Raw genomic sequence first — 18,742 nt, 5'->3', positions numbered from 1 at the left:
ATGCATTTAATTCCTGGTTATGACCTTACGCAGGTTAACAGTTTGTTAACTGTTAACCACTGCTGTGGTTCCTGTCTCGGCTGGACTGAGATCCGACCCAGCGCTCAGGATAACCACCCACAGCCTTCCACCGGCAAGCCCGGCGCCCTCGCGGCTCCCTGTCCCTGTCTCTGTCTTTGCCTTTTGCTCATGGCGAAGCCACCTGTCTCTGCCGCGGTCTCTCTCCTGAGACGGTAGGGACGCCCCCAAGGGCAGAGGTCATATCTCACGCGTGTCTGTAGCCCGACGACAGCGTAGCATGCTTCCCTACACATAGTAGGTACTCAGTTATGCTCGACGAGCCTCACAGACGTTTGGTGACCCAGATATTCCAACATGGTATGAAAGCCACCGTTTCCATGTGCTATCCCACCTCATATAAATACCAAAGACACAAAAAGGTAAAAAGTCCATGTGTCCATAAAAACACAACAAAACAGACAGGGAGGAAGAAGCTAGGGTCCCTGCTTTAATCCCCACGGTGCAAACAGGGACCTGGAGACGTGACACACGGCGGGTGCCCGTGAGTGCCCCCACCATGGAGTCGGGCTGTGACTATGTCTGTGTGTTATTATTTACATTTCCGTTGGTGTTGGCACAGGTGGGAGGGGTCCCAAGGACGCTGTTCCTGCCTGGGCTCAGCGGAGAGCCTGCCGAGCCCCCCGGACAGCAGGCAGCCCCGAGACCAGCAGCGCCCGCCCGCCAGGAGTCCCTTCTCAGTCTCCCTCTCCCTCCTCCCCCCATCTCTCACCCCATTTCTGGGGGAGCATCGATCGGAATCACGTATGCCTTAGATAGCAGCCTCATGCTGCTAGCACTTCCCTGTGTAACCAGGACGGCGTTGTTGTGGGATTCAGGAATTAACTGGTGGTGGGTGTTTCACGGATGCAGGTGGAAGTGGGAAGCTCTCGTGAGCTTCTTCAGACGAGTCTCTGTGGTGCTTTTCCGCTCCAGGGTGGCACTTCTGGCCTCACCCGGGGACGATCCCCATCAAGGACCCTCCCTGGGGCCCCTTCTTCTCTCTGGGTAGTGAGGACACAGCTGGCTGCACGTCAGGGCGCTCACGGCTGCCCAACGGGCTCCGCGGGTCCTTCCAGCCCAGGAACAGAGGAAGAAGACGCTACCCAACAACCCGAACCTCGGGAGGCCCAAGATGGTGCCCCTTCAGAAGAGGAGTCTGAAAGCTCTCCATCGGACACAGAAAGGAGAAGGTGCCGTGGGATCACGGCAAGGAAGATGGGAAAAAGCAGAGGAGGTGTCCTTCGGGGCAGCAGTGACAGAACCTTCTGGAAGAGGACGGGCCTCTTTCTCCTGGGCTCTCGCCTTCTCTCGTGCCATTCCCTGCGTCCGAGGCATCTTTCCCTCTCGTTAGCCGGAGCCCGCACAACGCCCACGATGCAGCTGATGCTCAGTGTTTACTGGACAGGTGTCGAATGCCTACCCGCCCCGCACGAAGCCTGTTCCCCCTCCTGCGGCAGCACAAGCCGCTCCCTCCGCTCTCGGCCTGACCTTCTGCCCCACGAGGACCCGCGCCAGCAGAGGGGGCCCCATGATGGGGTCTGTGTCCTTGTGGGAGCCCCAGAGAGCTTGCCTGCTCCCCACCGCTCCCCGCCAGGCGCACGCACGCAGGGCAAGGAGCACGACCCAGGGGCCTGTCCACAGAGCCCGGCTGCCTGCACACGGATCTCAGCTGCCTGGCCTCCAGGTCTGTGGGAACAAGCCCCCAGCAGGCCGAGCACCTCACCCTCCCATCCCAAGGCCGCCTGGGAGAGCCAGCTCTGCCCCATCTGTCCCTTAGGACATGCGGCTTGGCATCCACTTTCTCACCAGCCACAAAGATCCTCGTGTCCAGCAGGGAGAGAAACCAGCCGGAACTGCGTTTCCCTCTTTGTGGGTCAGGAATCCCTCAGCAAGGATCTGCCTCCCACTCGGCAGACGCTGACTTCTTGGGCCTCGAGTGCAGAAGGGAGGCCCACCCCTCCTTCCTCAAAAGGGCAGAAAGCAGCCCACCTACACCCCTCCTCGGAGGGCTGGAGATGCTCCTTCCTGCGCTGCCCCAGAGGCCGCCCAAGAGATCCGCCCGCGTCTCCACCCCAGGAGCTCTGGGCCTGTCTTTTCCCAAAACCTCTCTCCCAAAGCATGAGAAGCAGGGCTCTCTGCACATTGCACATCGCCAGAGAAAAGCAAGAACCATTTGGACCAGACTTTATTTGACTGTGGTCCCTCCGGGGGGCTCCAGGGTCTGTCTACACGCTGCTGAAAGAGAGGCCTTGCCCCCAGACGGCGCGGGTGGGACAGGCCGGGACCTCCAGGGACGCTGATGGGCAGGGAAGACGGGACAACCAGTGAATGCCATTCGGATCCTTGCTCGCAGAATCGTGAAGAAGGGAAGAAAGGCAGCAGGCAGGCTGGTGCGGAGTGTCACAGGGGTCCACACGCCTGGGTCAGACCAACACACAACACAACCACTGCAAAAGAAGGATCACAGGGTGAGCTCAGTGCTCCCCTGGGAGCTGGCGCGACGGTGCCCGAGACGCTCTCCTGCCCCGCGTGGTGCGACCTGTGACGCGTCCATGCTCCAGGGGGCGCCTGGGAGTCCTTAACTCAGTCCCAACCCCATGAGCCCTCTAGACAGGTGGCTTAGGAAAGGCCCAGACCCAAGAGTGCCTTCCACAAACAGGTGTGTGTGTGTGTGTGCGTGTGTGTACGTATGTATACACTCAATGTCAGGGTCAACGCTGATGTCCAGGTGCCTCCAGGAAGACCTTCCCACATCACTGGACACAGGTCACCGACATTCCCACTGGTTTCTGGTCACCTTCTCTCTGTTAATCTAAAACATCTGCTCCTGGAAGTCAGCCATTAAATCACACCCACCGCCCACATTTCCATCCAAATTAGCAAGGGCTGGTATCCCAACATGATTTGAAATGTAGCCGTAGCCTTATCTTCAAGATAATAACAGATGCGTGTTGGGAAGACCGCAGGGCAGTCCCATTTCTTCCCGCAGTGCGGCCCCCAGAAGATGCATTGTAGCCGCATGGAAATAAGACAGGCCACTGTGAACAAGCCCCCCTCGGCACCCATAACGACCCAGAATCCAAGTCCCATCAGCAAGCCATTCACCAGAACCCCAGCCGCCTACCTCAGCCAGGGAGAGCTGGACCATGCCGCTCTGGTCCTTGTCCAGCAGCCTGAACAGTTCTAGAATGCCAAATAAGGAATGATATGAGACTTCGGAACCGCAGAGAGCTGCCCCTGTCCACCGCCTCCTGTGAGTCCCCTTCCCTGACCCCCCAGTGCCCACCCGGCTGCAGGGACTCTGGAAAGCTCCATGGAGGTTTGGTGTCTCACGTGGGTTTGGGGGCAGGCGTCCCTCTGCCCCAGGGGACATTTGCAGCTATGAGCAGAGGTGGTCGATCACCATCTCCACCCTCTGAGACTCTAGAACTTCATTCTTTCTGTGGGAGCGTGCGGGGGGAGGAGGGGGCTGTGGACAGACCACGGTTGCCCCTTGGTGGGCCAGCCACTCCCTCAGCTTCCTCTCTAGGGGCCCGGCCTTTTCCCATTGGGACCACCCCCACCCCCAGTGAGGAGACCCCTCCCTGAACAGGACAGCTTCGTGGGCGCCCACAGCCCTAGGCGGCGGGAGCACGCTCATCCCCTCCTGGGAGCTGATACGGGCTCTGCACATGACCCCGAAAAAGACACTAAGACACTTAAGCCCCAGGACTTGCGCTGCCTGACAGCTCGCGGCAGTCAGACAACCCACACCAGCGCCAACAACAACCAATGTGGCAGCATTCTGGGTCTCCACGAAAGGGCAGCCCCTGACCTTGGGCGTGGCCAGCTCGTGCCGCCTCCCCCAGGAGGCCTGCCTGGCTCCGCCGCCCAGCCCTGCAGCGGAACGGGTGGGGCTGAGGGACAGGACAACTCACTGAAGAGGGTCTCCAGGCGGGTCACACAGGCCACAAAGCCATCGAAGTTGATGCGGAGTCTGCCGTCCGCGTACCGCAGGGCTAGGATCTGCTGTACCTGGGTGCTGAGCGTGAAACCTGTGGCGGGGGACCTGGGTCACAGTGGCGCGCAGGGCTCAGGGCTGACACGGCCAGGCTCCTCCATGGGATGCGGACCCTCTGGCCACCCCCATTGCAATCCTCGGGGATTAGCCTGTGCCCTGGTGCTAGATGAGGCCGATGGCTCCAGCACCAGCTTTGCCGCCATCCCGTTCAGAGTGTTTCAAATGAGCACATCGTGTCCCGAGACCGAGTCTCACCTGCCTTCCCGAGGGCCATCCTCATCTCTTGGGCGTCGATGGTCCCTGAGTGGTTGTGATCAGTTTCCCGGTAGATGTCCTAGAGCGGCAGAGAGATTCCAGGTAGAAAACAGCCTTCAGAGGCCCCACCAGAGCGACTCCCTTTGCCCACTGCTCCCTCGGGAGGAAGAGACCTCCCTGACTCCTCCCAGGAAGTTTCCGGAACAAAGGGAAGAGCGGGGCCAAAGGGCAGGGCTCTCTGTGAAGGGCTCAGCACAAGCGCCCCCTAGTCCCCCCTGAACATCGTGTCCGGGTTTTGTGCTGGGTTCGAACACTTAGACTCTGGTCAGACTGGGGGGAGGTGCGGGGCAGGGAGGGGCGAGGGGCTAGACACAGACCTGACCGACGGGGGACAGAGCCCAGAGGAGAGAAGAGTTACCAGGTACTTCCGAATCTTCAGCCCGAGCGTCCCGAGTTCCGCCGGCCCCAAGGTGCCCATGCCTCTGCTCTAGGCATGGTCAAGGCCAACACGCCCAAACCAGAGGCCTGTGCGCCATGTTCTTTTGTGACCACAGCGCGTGCCCTACGGCCTCAGTGAACCACCCGTGTGGGGTCCCAGGGGTCACCGTGGGAAGGGTGGCAGGAAGCCAACTCAAATTAAGATGAAAGGGTCAGGCACCCCCACGGCCCCCCTTTGAGGTCACGAGCCCAAGGACCTTGGAGCAGGGTCATTCATTAGATCCAACACCCTCGTCATCCTGGCTTGCAGTGGGCTGGCCGAGGATAGCTGGAAAGACACCTCCAGATTTAAACTCCGTGAGTGGTCATTGAAATAACTCGTTGGTAAGAATGTCATATGTTAACAGAGAAGTCAGGAGCACGGGACTGGGATGCTCAGCCGCATGGTTTGCACGCATTTGTCAGCGTGCCGCTAAGGGGCTCGGAGCTCCCACCGGGATGTGGCTGGCTCACAGGCCACCACTCAGCCCCGGGGGTTTGGGGACTCCCTCTGTCCAGCTCACACTCACTCGACCAGCATTAACGGAACCCTGGGCTAGACGATGGGGACCCTCATGGAGTTAAGGCTCTGAAAGCACCCATTCTCCGGAATCACAGCTAATCGATACACCGGTGTGTTACAGACACACAAGGGTGTGCGGCAGACTGCCAGCCCCACATTGTCCAACGAGCCAAACACCCAAGAGCGTACACCACCCTCTTTAAGTAAGTGTGGTTCTCGTGTCCATGATCCACACCGAGGGTCGGAGACACCACAGCCTCAATCCCTCGCCAGGAACGCAACCGCAGAGGGAGCTGGTACTCAGGTCTCTGAACCCCACACCCCCCTCCCAGCAACCACAGGGGCTCCAGTTTTAACCCACTTCCCAACACAAGAAACTGAGGTTCAAAGCATAGAGGAACTTCTCCAAATTTCCACACCCGGAAAGTACTGGAGCCGGAACAGAGATTCCTGTCTGCTCCAAACCTTGTCCCATGACACGGGGACCCTCAGTGCCTGACGGAATGGCTACAGTGACCCAGGCCCTGTCCCAGACTTGCTGAGTCAGCATCTCCAGCACCAGGACTCAGGCAACCATATTTTTAAAAATCCCACGGACAACAAAGTGCTAATGCTATGGTACTTGAAATATGGGGCCAAGTGGAAAATTCCAGCATAACGGGCTGTGTGATGTATTCTTCCACATAAATGAGCTCGCTGGAATAGGCAGGTCTGTGGAGACAAAGTGGACTGGTGTTTGCAGGAAAGAGGTCAGGACAGTTGAGGGGGAATGGGGAGTGACTGCTCATATGGGTACAGGGTCTCTCTCTGGGGTGACGAAAATGCTCTAACCTGGGTGGTGATGTTTGCACAACTGTGAATTTACTAAAACCCATCAGATGGTACCCTGTAAGTGGGTTCATGGTCAGGTGTGTGAGTTGTATCTTGATAAAGCTGTCGGTGTCACCAAAGTCTCCATGGGCAGGTCCGCAGCATGTCCTGGCTCAGAACCACCACCCACACCACCTGCACTGTGGGACACACACCCCCAAAGGTGATGGAGCCACGAGAGAAGCAAACACCGTGGGGAAGACGGGGGGCTAGCAGCTCCCAAATCGACAACCAAGTCAGTGGTGAGTTCAAGAAGATGATTCAGAGACCAAGGGACTCTTTGCAACAAAGTGAATCAACACTTAACCATTCTTTGTGGCCCACGAATAAGTTGTTAAGCACACTGGCCTCACAGAAGGACACAGGGCTGAAGAGCCCCAGTGTCTGTGGCTCTGGACCACAGGGACAGCGCCCTCTCTCCATCGCTGATAATCCTGGGGGATCAGCACACACGACGTTTGCAGAACCCCTCTGCATGACTGCCATACAAACCAGTCATGCCTCCCACCTCGAGGTCATCAAGCCTCATCCTAACACTGAGGAGAACCCTCCAAGCATCCATGTTTCAAAGAAATTGCCTTCACCATCCACACGATGGAGGATGGTGACCTGGTCCCACCCCCCGCAAGGACCATTCTCCCTCTGAGCCTTCACTTAAGCTGTTCCTTCCACCTAGAATGTTCTAGCCTCCTCCATTCCTTCCAAACACTCTTACACATTCTTCAGTGTAAAGTGAGGGTTAAATCAAGTCAGAGAGAACAAATAGATTTTACCTCATGTGATAATTCTAAACTAGTGGTGGTGGCTGTGGGAGGGCTGTGTTACTACAGGAGACAGACCAGACTGGAGGGGGAGGGGAGAGAGTGAGAGGGGGAGGGAAGGGGGGAGGAGGGGAGAGGGAAGGGGACAGGTGAGAAGGGGGAGGGGAGAGAGTGGGGGGAGGGGGAGGGAAGGGGGAGGGGAGAAGGAGGAGAGGAGAGAGTGGGTGGGGGAGGGGGGAAGGGGGAGGGGAGCCTGGCGGGACTAAGGGGAGGAAGGCACAATGTCCAGCACTTTCCGTTTCTGGATTCACTGGCTGAAACCCGGAGCACCTCACCAGCCTCACCGGGAAACGGGGACAAGCGTGAGCGTCCTGAGGAGCAAAACGAGGCGGCACAGTTTTCTCTACCGCGCGGGCAGCACAGTCACGGGCTCCAGGCACTCCACCACTGCGGCTGCCCCTGCTCGCGCCCTCCCTCCCTTCTCACAGGAAAGGTCCAGGAGTCCCGAAAATCAGGGAAAAGGGAAAATACAGCAACAGGCAAAGGATACGTCCATCAAGCTGATCATCTCCCTGCGAGTGTTGGGGTCGAATCCAAGGAATTTTACGTCTGCTTCTGAACATTCAAATGGAAAAGGGTGGGGATCCGGGTCTTTGAAGGCGGGAGAGAACCTCCCAGAGGAGGTGCGCTGCTCAGCAGCCCCTCAAGCTAACCCTGAGCTCCGGTCCCCTCCTCCGCCAGGGGGAGTAACAGCAATAATGATACTTGCCCCAGAGGCCAGCTGCGGATGAAGCGGACAATGCGAGTTCCTAGCGCAGCGCTTGGACACGGTTCGCTCCTAGCAGGACAGCTAACTCTGTAGGGGCGAGCCCCCACACCTCGTCCCCAGAATCGCCCCCCGTGGTCGGAACTATCAGCATTCCCGTTCTGTAGACAAGGACACGAAGACCCAGAGAGCTTGAATAATTTGCCACCAGCAGGGGCGGGCAGGGTCTAAAGGCAGGCCCTGGAGGACAGCCCTGACACCTTGCTCACTGGCTGGCGCCTGCTTGGAGCTGCCTCCCTGGCCCCCACCTTACCTGGCCGCACCTGGAAGCCAAAGACCCTGCAGCCGTCCCCTCTTCTCTCACCCCTTCTCAGCAGACGCCAGGGTGGAGCAGAGAGCGGAGACCGTCCAGCCAGGACCTGCGCCCCGCTCAGCCCCAGCCTGTCTCTCGAGGGCCCGAGGGCTCTCGCTGGGCCTTCTCCTCTTCCTCTGCGTCCTACATCTCAGCCCAGTCCTGGCCCTCGCTCCACCAGCGGGAAGCCTCAGACAGCCCGTCCCCATCCCTGTCCCCATCCTCGTCCCTGTTCCCGACCCCATCCCTATCCTCGTCCCCATCCCCATCCCCGTCCCCATCACCATCCCTGTCCCCATCTCTGTCCCCACCCCCATCCCCATCCCTGTCCCCATCCTCGTCCTTGTTCCCGACCCCATCCCTATCCTCATCCCCATCCCCGTCCCCACCCCCATCCCCAACCTTGTCCCCATCTCCATCCTTGTTCCCGACCCCATCCCCATCCCCGTCCCCATCTCTGTCCCCATCCCTGTCCCCATCCCCAACCTCGTCCCAATCCCTGTCCCTAACCCGTCCCCCTGTCCATCCCCATCCTGGGCCAGACAAGAAGCCAGGACCTGGGAGTCGGAACCACAGCTCCATGGAATAGGCCCTCAATCTGCACTGTCCCACAGCATCAACCTGGTATGTCTGGGGAGACGTCACAGGTCAGGTCACCCTCAGCCCAGCTTTTCCTCCCAGGACCCCCCCAATCCTTCCTGCAGCATCACCCCTGCCCCCCTGCTGGACACCCTCATGCCCCCAGGGTCTCCTTCTGCATCTGCATCTGCAGAGCTCATCACCCCAAGCCTGACCCCCACACGCACCCGTCCCTCGCCCCCACCCCCCACACTTCACCTCTCTTAGGCTCCCACAAACTTTCTGGAAAGTTCCAAGGAAGAACTTACCTTTGGAAAAGGCCTCATTCAGAAGTGTCCTGAGTTCATGGACATCGATCTCAGAATCCTGGAAAGAGGAACCCAAATGTGAGTCACACCAGGTCCTGGCAAGTTTCCAGGGTCTGAGGCTGATGTAGACCAGACCGCACGTCCAAAGGCGCCAGGGCATCTTTAGAAACTCTAGTTCTCAGCTCCTCTGGGGTCCCCCACAGCCTGGCGGGAGTGTGGCAAAGGCGGGACCAGGAGCCACGCGCTCGCCGCCAAGCGTCCTTGTGACCTCAGAACGATGTGGCCTCCGTAATGGAGTAAGGACCTGTGGTTTTGTAAACTTGTGAACACCATATACACGCTCGATGGAATGTGTCATTCATGTGATGTTATTTCTGCAGGTTCACAGCCGCCAGGTGACAGAGCTGCGACTCGAAACCTAACACGGTCTCAGCCAAAGCACCCCCTCCTAAGGCGGCATCTCACGCAGGAGCCCCCCAAACTGGGTGTGGAGGTGTCAGGGAAGATTTCCGGAGTGCGCCAGAGGGAAGGTTTGCCCTTTAATCTCAGATGGGACAGGCCTTGGGCAGGACACAGGAGGTATGGAGAAGGGCGCGGGGCTGGGGTCTGGTTCCAAGTGACCCTGTGACCTCAGCCGCGTCTCCTCCCCTGTGCTTGTGGTTTCATCCTTTGTACTGGCGGCCTCACCGCCCAGGCCCGGTGCAGCTCCCGGGATCCTGCTCTGAGCATCCAAATAAAGCAGAAATAGACTCATTTTTGTGAGACTTCTTCAACAGTGAAGGAACTGTGTGTGCAGTTTCATTTCCTGCAAAGGGTTCTGACATATTTTTTTCTATTCCATTCTCTGTCCTGAACGTCCCCCGGGGTGGACAGTACTGTTTCTCCCCTTCTGTTAAGGACTGAACGTGTGTGTCCCCCAAACCCCTGTGTGGGAGGCTGAGCCCAGTGTGATGGTCTCAGGAAGGGGCGTGTACGGGAGGTGACCAGGCCCCGAGTGAGGGTGGAGTCCCTGCGGTGGGATCAGAGCCCTTGCAAAGGGGCCCCAGAGCCCCCTGGCCCCTCTCTCCACCAGGAGAGCACGTGGGGAGGCTGTCTGCAGCCAGGAAGGGGGCTCAGCCCAGACACCGGCCCCCTGCACCAGACCGCGGACGGCCAGTGCCCTGCACCCGACCTCGGACGTCAGGCCCCCTGCACTGGACCTCGGACGTCAGGCCCCCTGCACCGGACCTTGGACGGCCGGGCCCCTGCACCGGACATCGGACGGACGGCCCCTGCACCGGACCTCGGACGGACGGGCCCCTGCACCAGACCGCGGCCAGCCGGCCCCCTGCACTGGACCTCAGACGGCCGGGCCCCTGCACCGGACCTCGGCCGGCCGGCCCCCTGCACCGGGCCTCGGACGTCAGGCCCCCTGCACCGGACCTCGGACGGCCGGGCCCCTGCACCGGACCTCGGACGGCCGGGCCCCTGCACCGGACCTCGGACGTCAGGCCCCCTGCACTGGACCTCGGACGGCCGGCCCCTGCACCGGACCTCGGACGGACGGCCCCTGCACTGGACATCGGACAGCCGGCCCCCGGATCTGGGAGCAATCAGGGTCTGTTGTTTAAGGGCTGTCCGCGGGGCTTGGTGCAGCAGCTGGAGCCGAGACACCATCCAAGGCCCTGGGGTACATTCCAGTACCCCCCAGAGAGCAGCGCATCCACTCTACTTATGGGGCCACATGGCCCCACAGGCCTGGAACGTGATAAACCCAAGTCTGCACACAGCACGGGGCAGAAAGGGGCAGGGGCACCACTGGCACCAGACCTGGTGTGAACGCCGCAGCCGAGCAGCGAGGGCGGCAGCCAGGGTAGGTGAAGCATACCGATTTAAGGACGTCTTGCTGCCCTACTTGTGGATTTTCTCTTTCCTGAAGGGTCCGTCGATGCAGGGAGACACGGCTTTGGGACCATCACTGTCCCTACAACACAGGGAGGAGCCCAGAACTGAGACGGGAGGAGGCCGCGGAGAGAAGCTGGGCCCCTCACCCTTCGGCTCACGGAGACGCCAGGGGACAGAGGCTGAAGCGGCCTGAGGTCTTGGCCACCCTCCTGCCCGTGGGGAGGGTGTGTTGGCCCCACTCACCTTCCCCGCAAGCTTCCCCAGCAGGCTCCCGAACTGGCCGTCCTCTTGGTCCACATCGCCGGGGTGCGGCTGACGGGAAGCACAGCACAGAGTTAGCAGGGGGTGGGGGGTCGCTGGGAGAACGAAGATTTCACATCCGTCACTCCCTGTTCCTACTGCACACCCACCACGTGCCGGTGTTGGCTCCGTGGGGCGCGGGGCGGCCTTGCCTCCCAGATGTGGGGAGGTGATCCCGCCAGACCTGAATTTCCAGTTTCAACCCATAATCGCTTTGGAGAAGGACAGAAGGACTGACTGCAGAGAATCTCCGTCTGGCCTGGGGGCCCCCAGAGGCCCCCCCAGAGACCTCCCAGGAGTCTGTGAACCCCAGAAACCACGTGAACATGTTGGGTAGTGTCCATGTGTGTTTTCCTAGCGTTCCTCAGACTCTCAAATTGCCACAGGATTCGAAAGTAGTTGGGGTCACAGCCTAGTGGACGTAGCAGAAGTCGGAGCCAGAAGACAGGGTTCGGACACGGGAGGGGCTACGCGGCAGTTTGCCCCGGGCTCCTAGCACCCTCCCTACTCCCTCAGTCTGTGGTTAAATGACGAGGCTGCTCCCCGGCGCTCCTTCCAAAAGCAAACACCAGCTGATGGAGTCAAAGTCCCATCAAAGTTACAAACGTTACGTGATTGGGTCTGTCCAGGGACTTCCGGCCTGACGGGGGCCCCACTCCCAACGTCCCCACCGACAGACAGGAAGTCACACACTTTCCGGGAGGCTTCAGGAGTTCCCAGAAAGCCAAGTCCACGTTCTAAAACCATCGCCCGGAGAAGCAGAAAAGGCCGGACGTGGCCCAGCGACACCGTACGGACGGGAGTAACAAGGACGGTGGCCATGCTCGCCGTTGATGGGGGCTCACTACCCGCCAGGTACCTCACGGATTAATTCCCTTACTGCTCATGACTATTCTGTGGGGTGGGTCCCACTGTGGACCACACGGCATACGCGCAGTTAACACCAAGACTGCACCTCTGGTCGGCTTTGGAGCCGCAGTCCAAGGTCCGAGCGGCAGCTCATGCGCTTCTCCGCCTTTAGTCAGAAAACCAGAGCACATGCTCTGGGGGCCAAACACGCCTGCAGCCCCGGGGCTGCCTCCTTGTCTGCAGTGGGGGGACAGCCATGCCTCCCTACCGCTTACACATGCAATGAGCAAATCCGAGAACACGTCTGAACTTTCCAGAAGAAAAACGATAAATGCTTGTCATCACACGTACGTGACTTTCAAGAGGTTTTGTAGAATAAACGGGTTACGTTGTTCCCATCACACAATACACTGCACGCCGAAGTCTAGTGGGATGTCCACTGACTCCGGACGTGGGGGTAGATTCTATCATCCTTGGGGGGAGGGGTTGTGAAATTACAAACCAAACAACAAAAGCCACAAAGCCAGGATACGGAAGCGGGCACACGCAGGTGGGCGGCAGGCACACTGCCACCAGGTGGGAGCACCGCACACAGATCACGGGAACAAGAGGCATTTGCGTGATGGCGTATGTGGAACCTTGCAGTTTGCTTATTCCTTTAAAGAGATTTCCTGGACGCCTGGCACGTGGCAGGGGCCGTCCCTGCAATCTGTAAGTCCTGAGTCCCCCACAGACGTGACCCCCGTGTGCGTCTGTGTGCGTGTGTGGGGCCCTGGAATCCTGGGAATCTCATGCATCTCTGTGAACCTCGCGCATCTCTGCAGGACCTCATGAGGGAAGGCTGGGCGCTAGGCTGGGGGCTCCTGGCTCACAAAGGGTCAGAGCCCCAAGCTCGTGCAGAAGCCCCCGGGCAACTCAGGAGCAGCAACCATGAGCTGAGACTGGGGCGTCCCAAGGAAGAGTGGTGAGCACCTGCAACAGGAAGAGTCTTCCTGTGAAACAGCAGGTGTTTCAGGAAACCCCGAGACCACGGGAGGGGGAGACAGGAGCCCCCGCAATGCCTGGGCTTGAACTCCTGGCAACCTGGTGCTATGGGAGCCTGGGGCCAGCCTTCCGTCAAGTTAACAGAAACCAAAAAGGAGCGGAAGGCTAGCTCCTACCACCAGAATTGCAGGCTCAGACCCACGCCCTCCACTCGGGCACACGGGCCTTTCTGACCCCTGGGACAGCAGCAAGAGAGGCCGCTGTGAGAGAGGAGTCCACGAGGAGGCTGGGACTCTCCCCGCAGCAGAGTGGGGGCGGGGCAGCTCCATCACCAGGAGCCGCCAGCCTGGAAAGCGCTGACGGTGCAGGCATCCCGCTGACCCGCGCGGGGGCGCTGCTGGGCACCGGCCGTCCAGGATCTGACTGGAATGCTCCACGCGGACAGTGGGGGCGGGCGATTCTGTCTCATGAGCTCGTGACGTAAGCCCCAGAGCTAACCTGAAGCTAAGAGAACACTGTGTGAACTCTACTGGAATTTATTTTAAAAACATAAAGTAACACCGAATGAATGAGTGAGTGAATGGACCCCAGGGCTTCTCGCGCCTGCAGGAACAGGAGCGTGCAAACCCGCCAGGTTCCTCTGCCAGCCCAGCTCAGTCAGACCCGAACCCGCAGCCACGGGGCCGACGGGCGGCAGTGGCCCCGTGAAGACAGAGCCGCCCACCCCCAGCGTGTGCTGGTGCAGACAGGGCAGGGCGGCCCGCGACATGACCCCTCACGGAGCAGACTCCACAAGGGCCACCGGAGGAAAAAGACAGCGGGCTGAGGACGGGAGCGGGCGCACTTTCCTCCTCCGGCCTCTGCCCTGACCTCGCCCCTCCACAGGGCCCCCAGACTGAGTGCTCACTCCAGCACCCCCAGACCCCTCGCACACAGCCTGAGACCCGTCTCCGGCATGTCTGGATGAGCTTTCCTTCATCGGTTTCATGAGCCTCCACCATCTGTCCCCAAGAGCCTGCAGGTCTGAGAGCAGGGGCTGAACTCTCCCTCCCACTGCCTTCTCTGTCCCGCCCAGAACTGCTCAAGAGCACAGGCCCATTCTGTCTGAGGGTCCCACCGACGGATGCGGGGGACAGACGCCCGGCCCCCAGGGGTAGGAATGAGCCGCCCAGCCTGGGTCACCCTGCTGCTGTCCCGTCTTTGTCAGGAAGGACCAGAGCCTAGGAAATGTTGTGGCCCTGACGAATAAAAGGTCATCATCCTTAATATGTAAAGAACTTCTACAAATCAACAAGAAACCTCGAATGCCTGGTATGCCACAGTGCCAGAGCTTCTGTTCTGAAAGATTTCATACCTCATGTGGGTTTCCAGCCACCACAGCCCCCATGTCCCTGGAACACAAAGAAAGGAGAAAAACAAATATGGTAAGTAAACAGGACAGCTGACCGGGTTCTTTCAGGAAGCATTTTACTTTTCTGAAGCATTGGCTTCCCACCCAAGACCCTCAGTCCCTGCTAGCACCAAACTGCACGGACTGAATCTTGACCCACATCCCTCCCTTCTCCCCGCAGCCCCCCCCCCCCCCCCCCCAGGGTTTGTCACCAGACCCTTCATGAAACCTGAAATGTTTGCCCTGGTGGCCCTACTCGGGGAATTCTCTCACCACCTGGTCACTCCTCCCCAGGAGACCCAGCTCCGTGAATCCCTGTAGACACTGCCTCTGGACAATGAGCCAGCAAGCCCACAGGCCGTGTGTGCACGCAAACCCGTATGTGGTGTGTGGTGTAAGTGCATGTGCGGTGTATGTTGTATGCATGTATGTGTGCAGTGTGTGGGGGGTGCGCATGGGTGTGCATGTGTGTGGTGTGTGCACTCATGTGTATGTGTGTGTGGCATGTGTGTGTGTGCACTTGTGTGGTATGTGTGTGTATTGTGTGGTGTGCATTCATGTGTGTGTGATATGTGCAGTGTGTGCCTGTGTGCAGTATGTGTGGTGTATAATATGTGTGATATGTGCATGTGTGTGGCATGTGAGTGCATGGGGGTGTGTGTGGCATGTGCATGCCTGTGTGTGGTGCATGTGCATGGGTGTGTTGCAGCTTGTGCATGTGCACGCATGTGTGTTCATGGGTGTGGTGTGTGTGCATGGGTATGTGTGCAGCGTGTGCATGTGAGTGCATGGGTATGTGCAGGTGTGTGGTGCGTGTGCATGTGAGTGCATGAGTGTGATGCATGTGCATGGGTATGTGCGGAGGAGGCAGTGACCCCTCTGGATCCCACTCCCTGGGCTCAGGGATCATCCCTGATGGAGGAAAGCCCTCTGCCCAGCCTCGACCTGTTGGGAGCCAACAGCCTGGTGTCCCATAGATCCACAGGGGAGGGAAGGGGACACCGAGCGAAGGACCCGTGGGAACAGGGAATTTTACAGATTCCGTCTGGGCCACGGCGGCTATGACCCAGGCCCTGCACCTGCCAGGCCACACGTGCCCCCGGCCCCCAGCACCGCAGGAAGACAGGATACACACAGGGCCTTGGCCTTCCGTGAGAAGAGCCTCAGGCAGAATTCTCCATCCTGGAAGGGCTCGAAGGTGGATGGCACGATCAGGTACTCCCCCGCCGTCACCTGCAGCCGGCCGGACACCTCCCGCAGGTTGGCGTGGGTGCTGGAGCGCACCCAGGGCTGGCAGCCCAGGAAGAAGTTCCGGCCCAGGGGCGTGTCTGTGTGGCCCTGAAGCTGCACAAAGCAGGGCAGGGTGAATGTCCCTTGGAATCGTGGAAGACGGCGGCTCCAGAGTGTGGTCCCAATGCTCCGATTTGGGGATGGCTGATTTTTAATGCCGGGCTACGAACCGGGAGGCCTTGGGTTCTGCTGAGGATGCTCCCGTGTCCCCCAGCAGGTGTATTTGGGCACTTCTGGCACCAGGCCCCGTGTGTGAGACACCAACCCTGTTGATGCCACGGTGACCGACCCCTTGCCCCCTCCCCGGTTAAGCGAAGGGCTGCAGAGCAGGGTCTCGGGTGCACACTGCGCTCCTCCCTGGGGATCTCCCTCACGAACCCCACTATTGATCCCGCAGACCCTTCTCTGAGGCTGTAACTGGGCGGCCCTGAGCCCCCAGCTCAGGCCTGAGGCTGGGGGGTGAGCTGAAATCCTGCTCCTCAAGCCAAAGCAGCCAGAAGGGCCCGTTTGCCTCTGCTTCTGGGAAACCGTTTGCAAGCGGAGGGCCAGTCCTCTGGGAGGCCCCCCAGGCGCCCCGCGGCCCCTCTGCTTGGTGGTGGGAGGGGCTGGTGTGTGACGCAGGCTAATTAGTGAGTGCAGGGTGCCCGGGCTGTCATTTCGGTGACTAAGCCTCCCGTGGTGCTGCGTCTTTACGACCAATCTTCCTCAAGCTGCCTGCGTCAGAGGGCGGGTGCTGAAAAGCCGCAGGGCCGTGGCTTCTGTGTGACCTGGAACGCCCACCCCAGAGGGGACGGCATCCATCCACGGTCACCAGACCTGCTTTGGATCGCAGGTCTGCTAAGCAGAGGAGGAAAGTGGGGCCACCTGCCCCCAGCGCCCCTGCCGGTCGGGACTGTAGGGGGATCTCCAAGCCAGTTCCTGCTGACCTAGGTCCAAGGGCAGCCAATGCGCTTAGGCCCCCCGCAGACTTCCATATTCCGGGCAGGAGACTGCTAGAGGGGCGGCCAGCAGGGGCCCCGCCAAGGGCGAGGTGTTAGGGAGCTACTACCATTCTTGCCATCCCTGACTCAGCTGGGGGGGGCAGGGGACCCCAGGAACAGGCACTCAGTAGAGGTGAAGCAGGAAGCGCACTCTCTCCACGGGAAAGAGGCTCACAGTTCCAGCAAGGTCCCCGGTGCGGCAGATTAGAGAGCCCTGTTTGGGGGCCCACATGGAACTGGAGGCAAGAAGGGGTCCCTCCATCCTTCCAGGGGCCCCACCAGGCCCCCGACCCACAACCTGTCTCAGCAAGGCCCCCAGCTTTCAGAAGCCCGGGGTCCCTGGAGCAGCAGCTGGGGAGCTGCTGACGGTGCACAGGACCCACAGTGACACGTGTGGGGCCCCAGGAAGCACATCGTGTGTGCGTGTGATCGCTGTCTCACACACAGGGGACATTTCTGATGGGAACCACCACCCCAGACGTGACACAGATTTGGATTATTTTCTCGTAGCCAAGAAGTGTGCGCTCCCCATCATCCGTATTGCTTCCACGTGAGCTCTATAACCAGTGATGTGTGTTTGGGAGCCAGCCGGCAGGCGGCCCACAGCACCAATGGGGTCCTGAGAACATGGGCCCCCGTCGGCATGTGCCACACAGCTGGCAAATCTGGGAAAGCGTGAGGACCCAGCGATGCCGCGGGAAGACGCACCTCCACGTCATTAACACAGTCGACCCCAGAGGGCCCCCACCATGGACCAGGGGTTCCCAACCTCGACTGCACGCCAGAATCACCCCCGAGATTGTGCAGCGACATGTCTGGGATGCAGCCTGCACACCCGGCATGTCCACCCTGCAGCCACAGAGGGGCTTGCTGGAGAGGCTGGCTCGCACGCGGCCTGACTTAGTGCAAGCCGGGCTGGGCCCTCCTCCCCCCCGAAAGCACTGTCTGTCAGGGGCTCTCCCTTTAACCAGCCAGGTACAGGGGCAGCTAGGGGGCATCAGCAGGAAACCCCAGATGTTAAGTGGGACAGGACGGTGTGTCACCGAGGAGACACGGAAGGGGCCGGAGCCAATCAGATCAAGCGGCCCTTCCTTTTCCTGTCAGAGAGCAGGGCATTCATTCCTGTCTCCAGATAGAGGAGCCTGGGCACGCTGTAACCACCTGGTTCCGAGCAAACCACCAGGCACACGGGCGCGAAGGTCACCACTGTCCCCTCCTGGGGGGCCTCGGGGTGGGACCCAGCATCGTCTGTGCCACGTGCCAGGGTCACTGGCTCACCGGATTGTGTGGGAGAACCAGCTTCCCTCCGAGGAAGCAACCCCTGTGGCGTGCCTGCCCCCAAAGGCCGCCAAGCCACATCCTCACGAAGGAGAACGAGGCCTCGGCCAGGGCTCACGTACCTCTCTGGGGACCTGCGGAGCAGAAGGAAAGAGCAGGTCACAAGTGATGGTGAGGCCCGCCCTCTGTGCCCTGCAACCCTCCCCACATCATGCAGACAGACTGTCCTGGGTGAACTCTGAGGCTGTCTGAGACCAGTGCACCCTAGAAGTCTGAAGGGGGAAAGGGGCTGGTTTTTTACTTTATTTTCCAGTTGTGTGATCGGCGAGGACCCCACATTCCTGGGGGGCTTGATGAGAGGTAATATCTCACAGACCTGCGTGCCTGCACCCAAACCCAGAGCGGCGAGGCCCGTGGAAGGAAATGCAGGATCCTGAGCCTGGGGAACAGGCCTGAGCCGGTCGTCACAGCAGGAAGATGATGGGGGCCAGGGAGTGGGACAGACACGCGGGCCTCCTCAGCCTCCGGGGCATCAAGGCTGCTCCCCAGTTGGTGACAGGCTTTCAACCGACCCAGCTCTCTAGACTGCAGACATCCAGAGCCTTAGGAGTCAGTTAGGGGGTCATGGAACCGTGCCCCCTACGACCCTAGGTGCTCCCTACGACTCCAGGTGCCCCCCGCAACCTCAGGTGCCCCCCTACAACCAGGTGCTTTCTATAAACCCAGGTGCTCCCCAAGACCCCAGGTGCCCCCTATGACTCCAGGTGCCCCCTACGACCCCAGGTGCTCCCTATGACCCCAGGTGCCCCCCTACAACCAGGTGCTTCCTACAAACC

General features: G+C 60.0%; 1 protein-coding gene across 1 annotated transcript in view; it reads right to left on the bottom strand.

The window, feature by feature from the left end:
* Positions 1–2,483: 2,483 nt before the first annotated feature.
* LOC110571357 (calpain-8) overlaps positions 2,484–18,742 on the bottom strand; it is a 23,376-nt gene continuing 7,117 nt past the window's right edge. The window contains 11 exon segments of the mRNA XM_044916204.1: positions 2,484–2,507; positions 3,185–3,243; positions 3,978–4,094; positions 4,316–4,394; positions 4,734–4,802; positions 7,497–7,561; positions 8,952–9,009; positions 11,079–11,147; positions 14,323–14,359; positions 15,494–15,702; positions 18,029–18,040. Of these exon segments, the coding sequence (XP_044772139.1) occupies positions 2,484–2,507; positions 3,185–3,243; positions 3,978–4,094; positions 4,316–4,394; positions 4,734–4,802; positions 7,497–7,561; positions 8,952–9,009; positions 11,079–11,147; positions 14,323–14,359; positions 15,494–15,702; positions 18,029–18,040 (798 nt within the window).

The sequence above is a fragment of the Neomonachus schauinslandi genome, chromosome 6, assembly GCF_002201575.2.
Source record: "Neomonachus schauinslandi chromosome 6, ASM220157v2, whole genome shotgun sequence".
Taxonomy (NCBI): Eukaryota; Metazoa; Chordata; class Mammalia; order Carnivora; family Phocidae; genus Neomonachus; species Neomonachus schauinslandi.
This window is presented reverse-complemented; position numbering and strand designations above follow the sequence as displayed.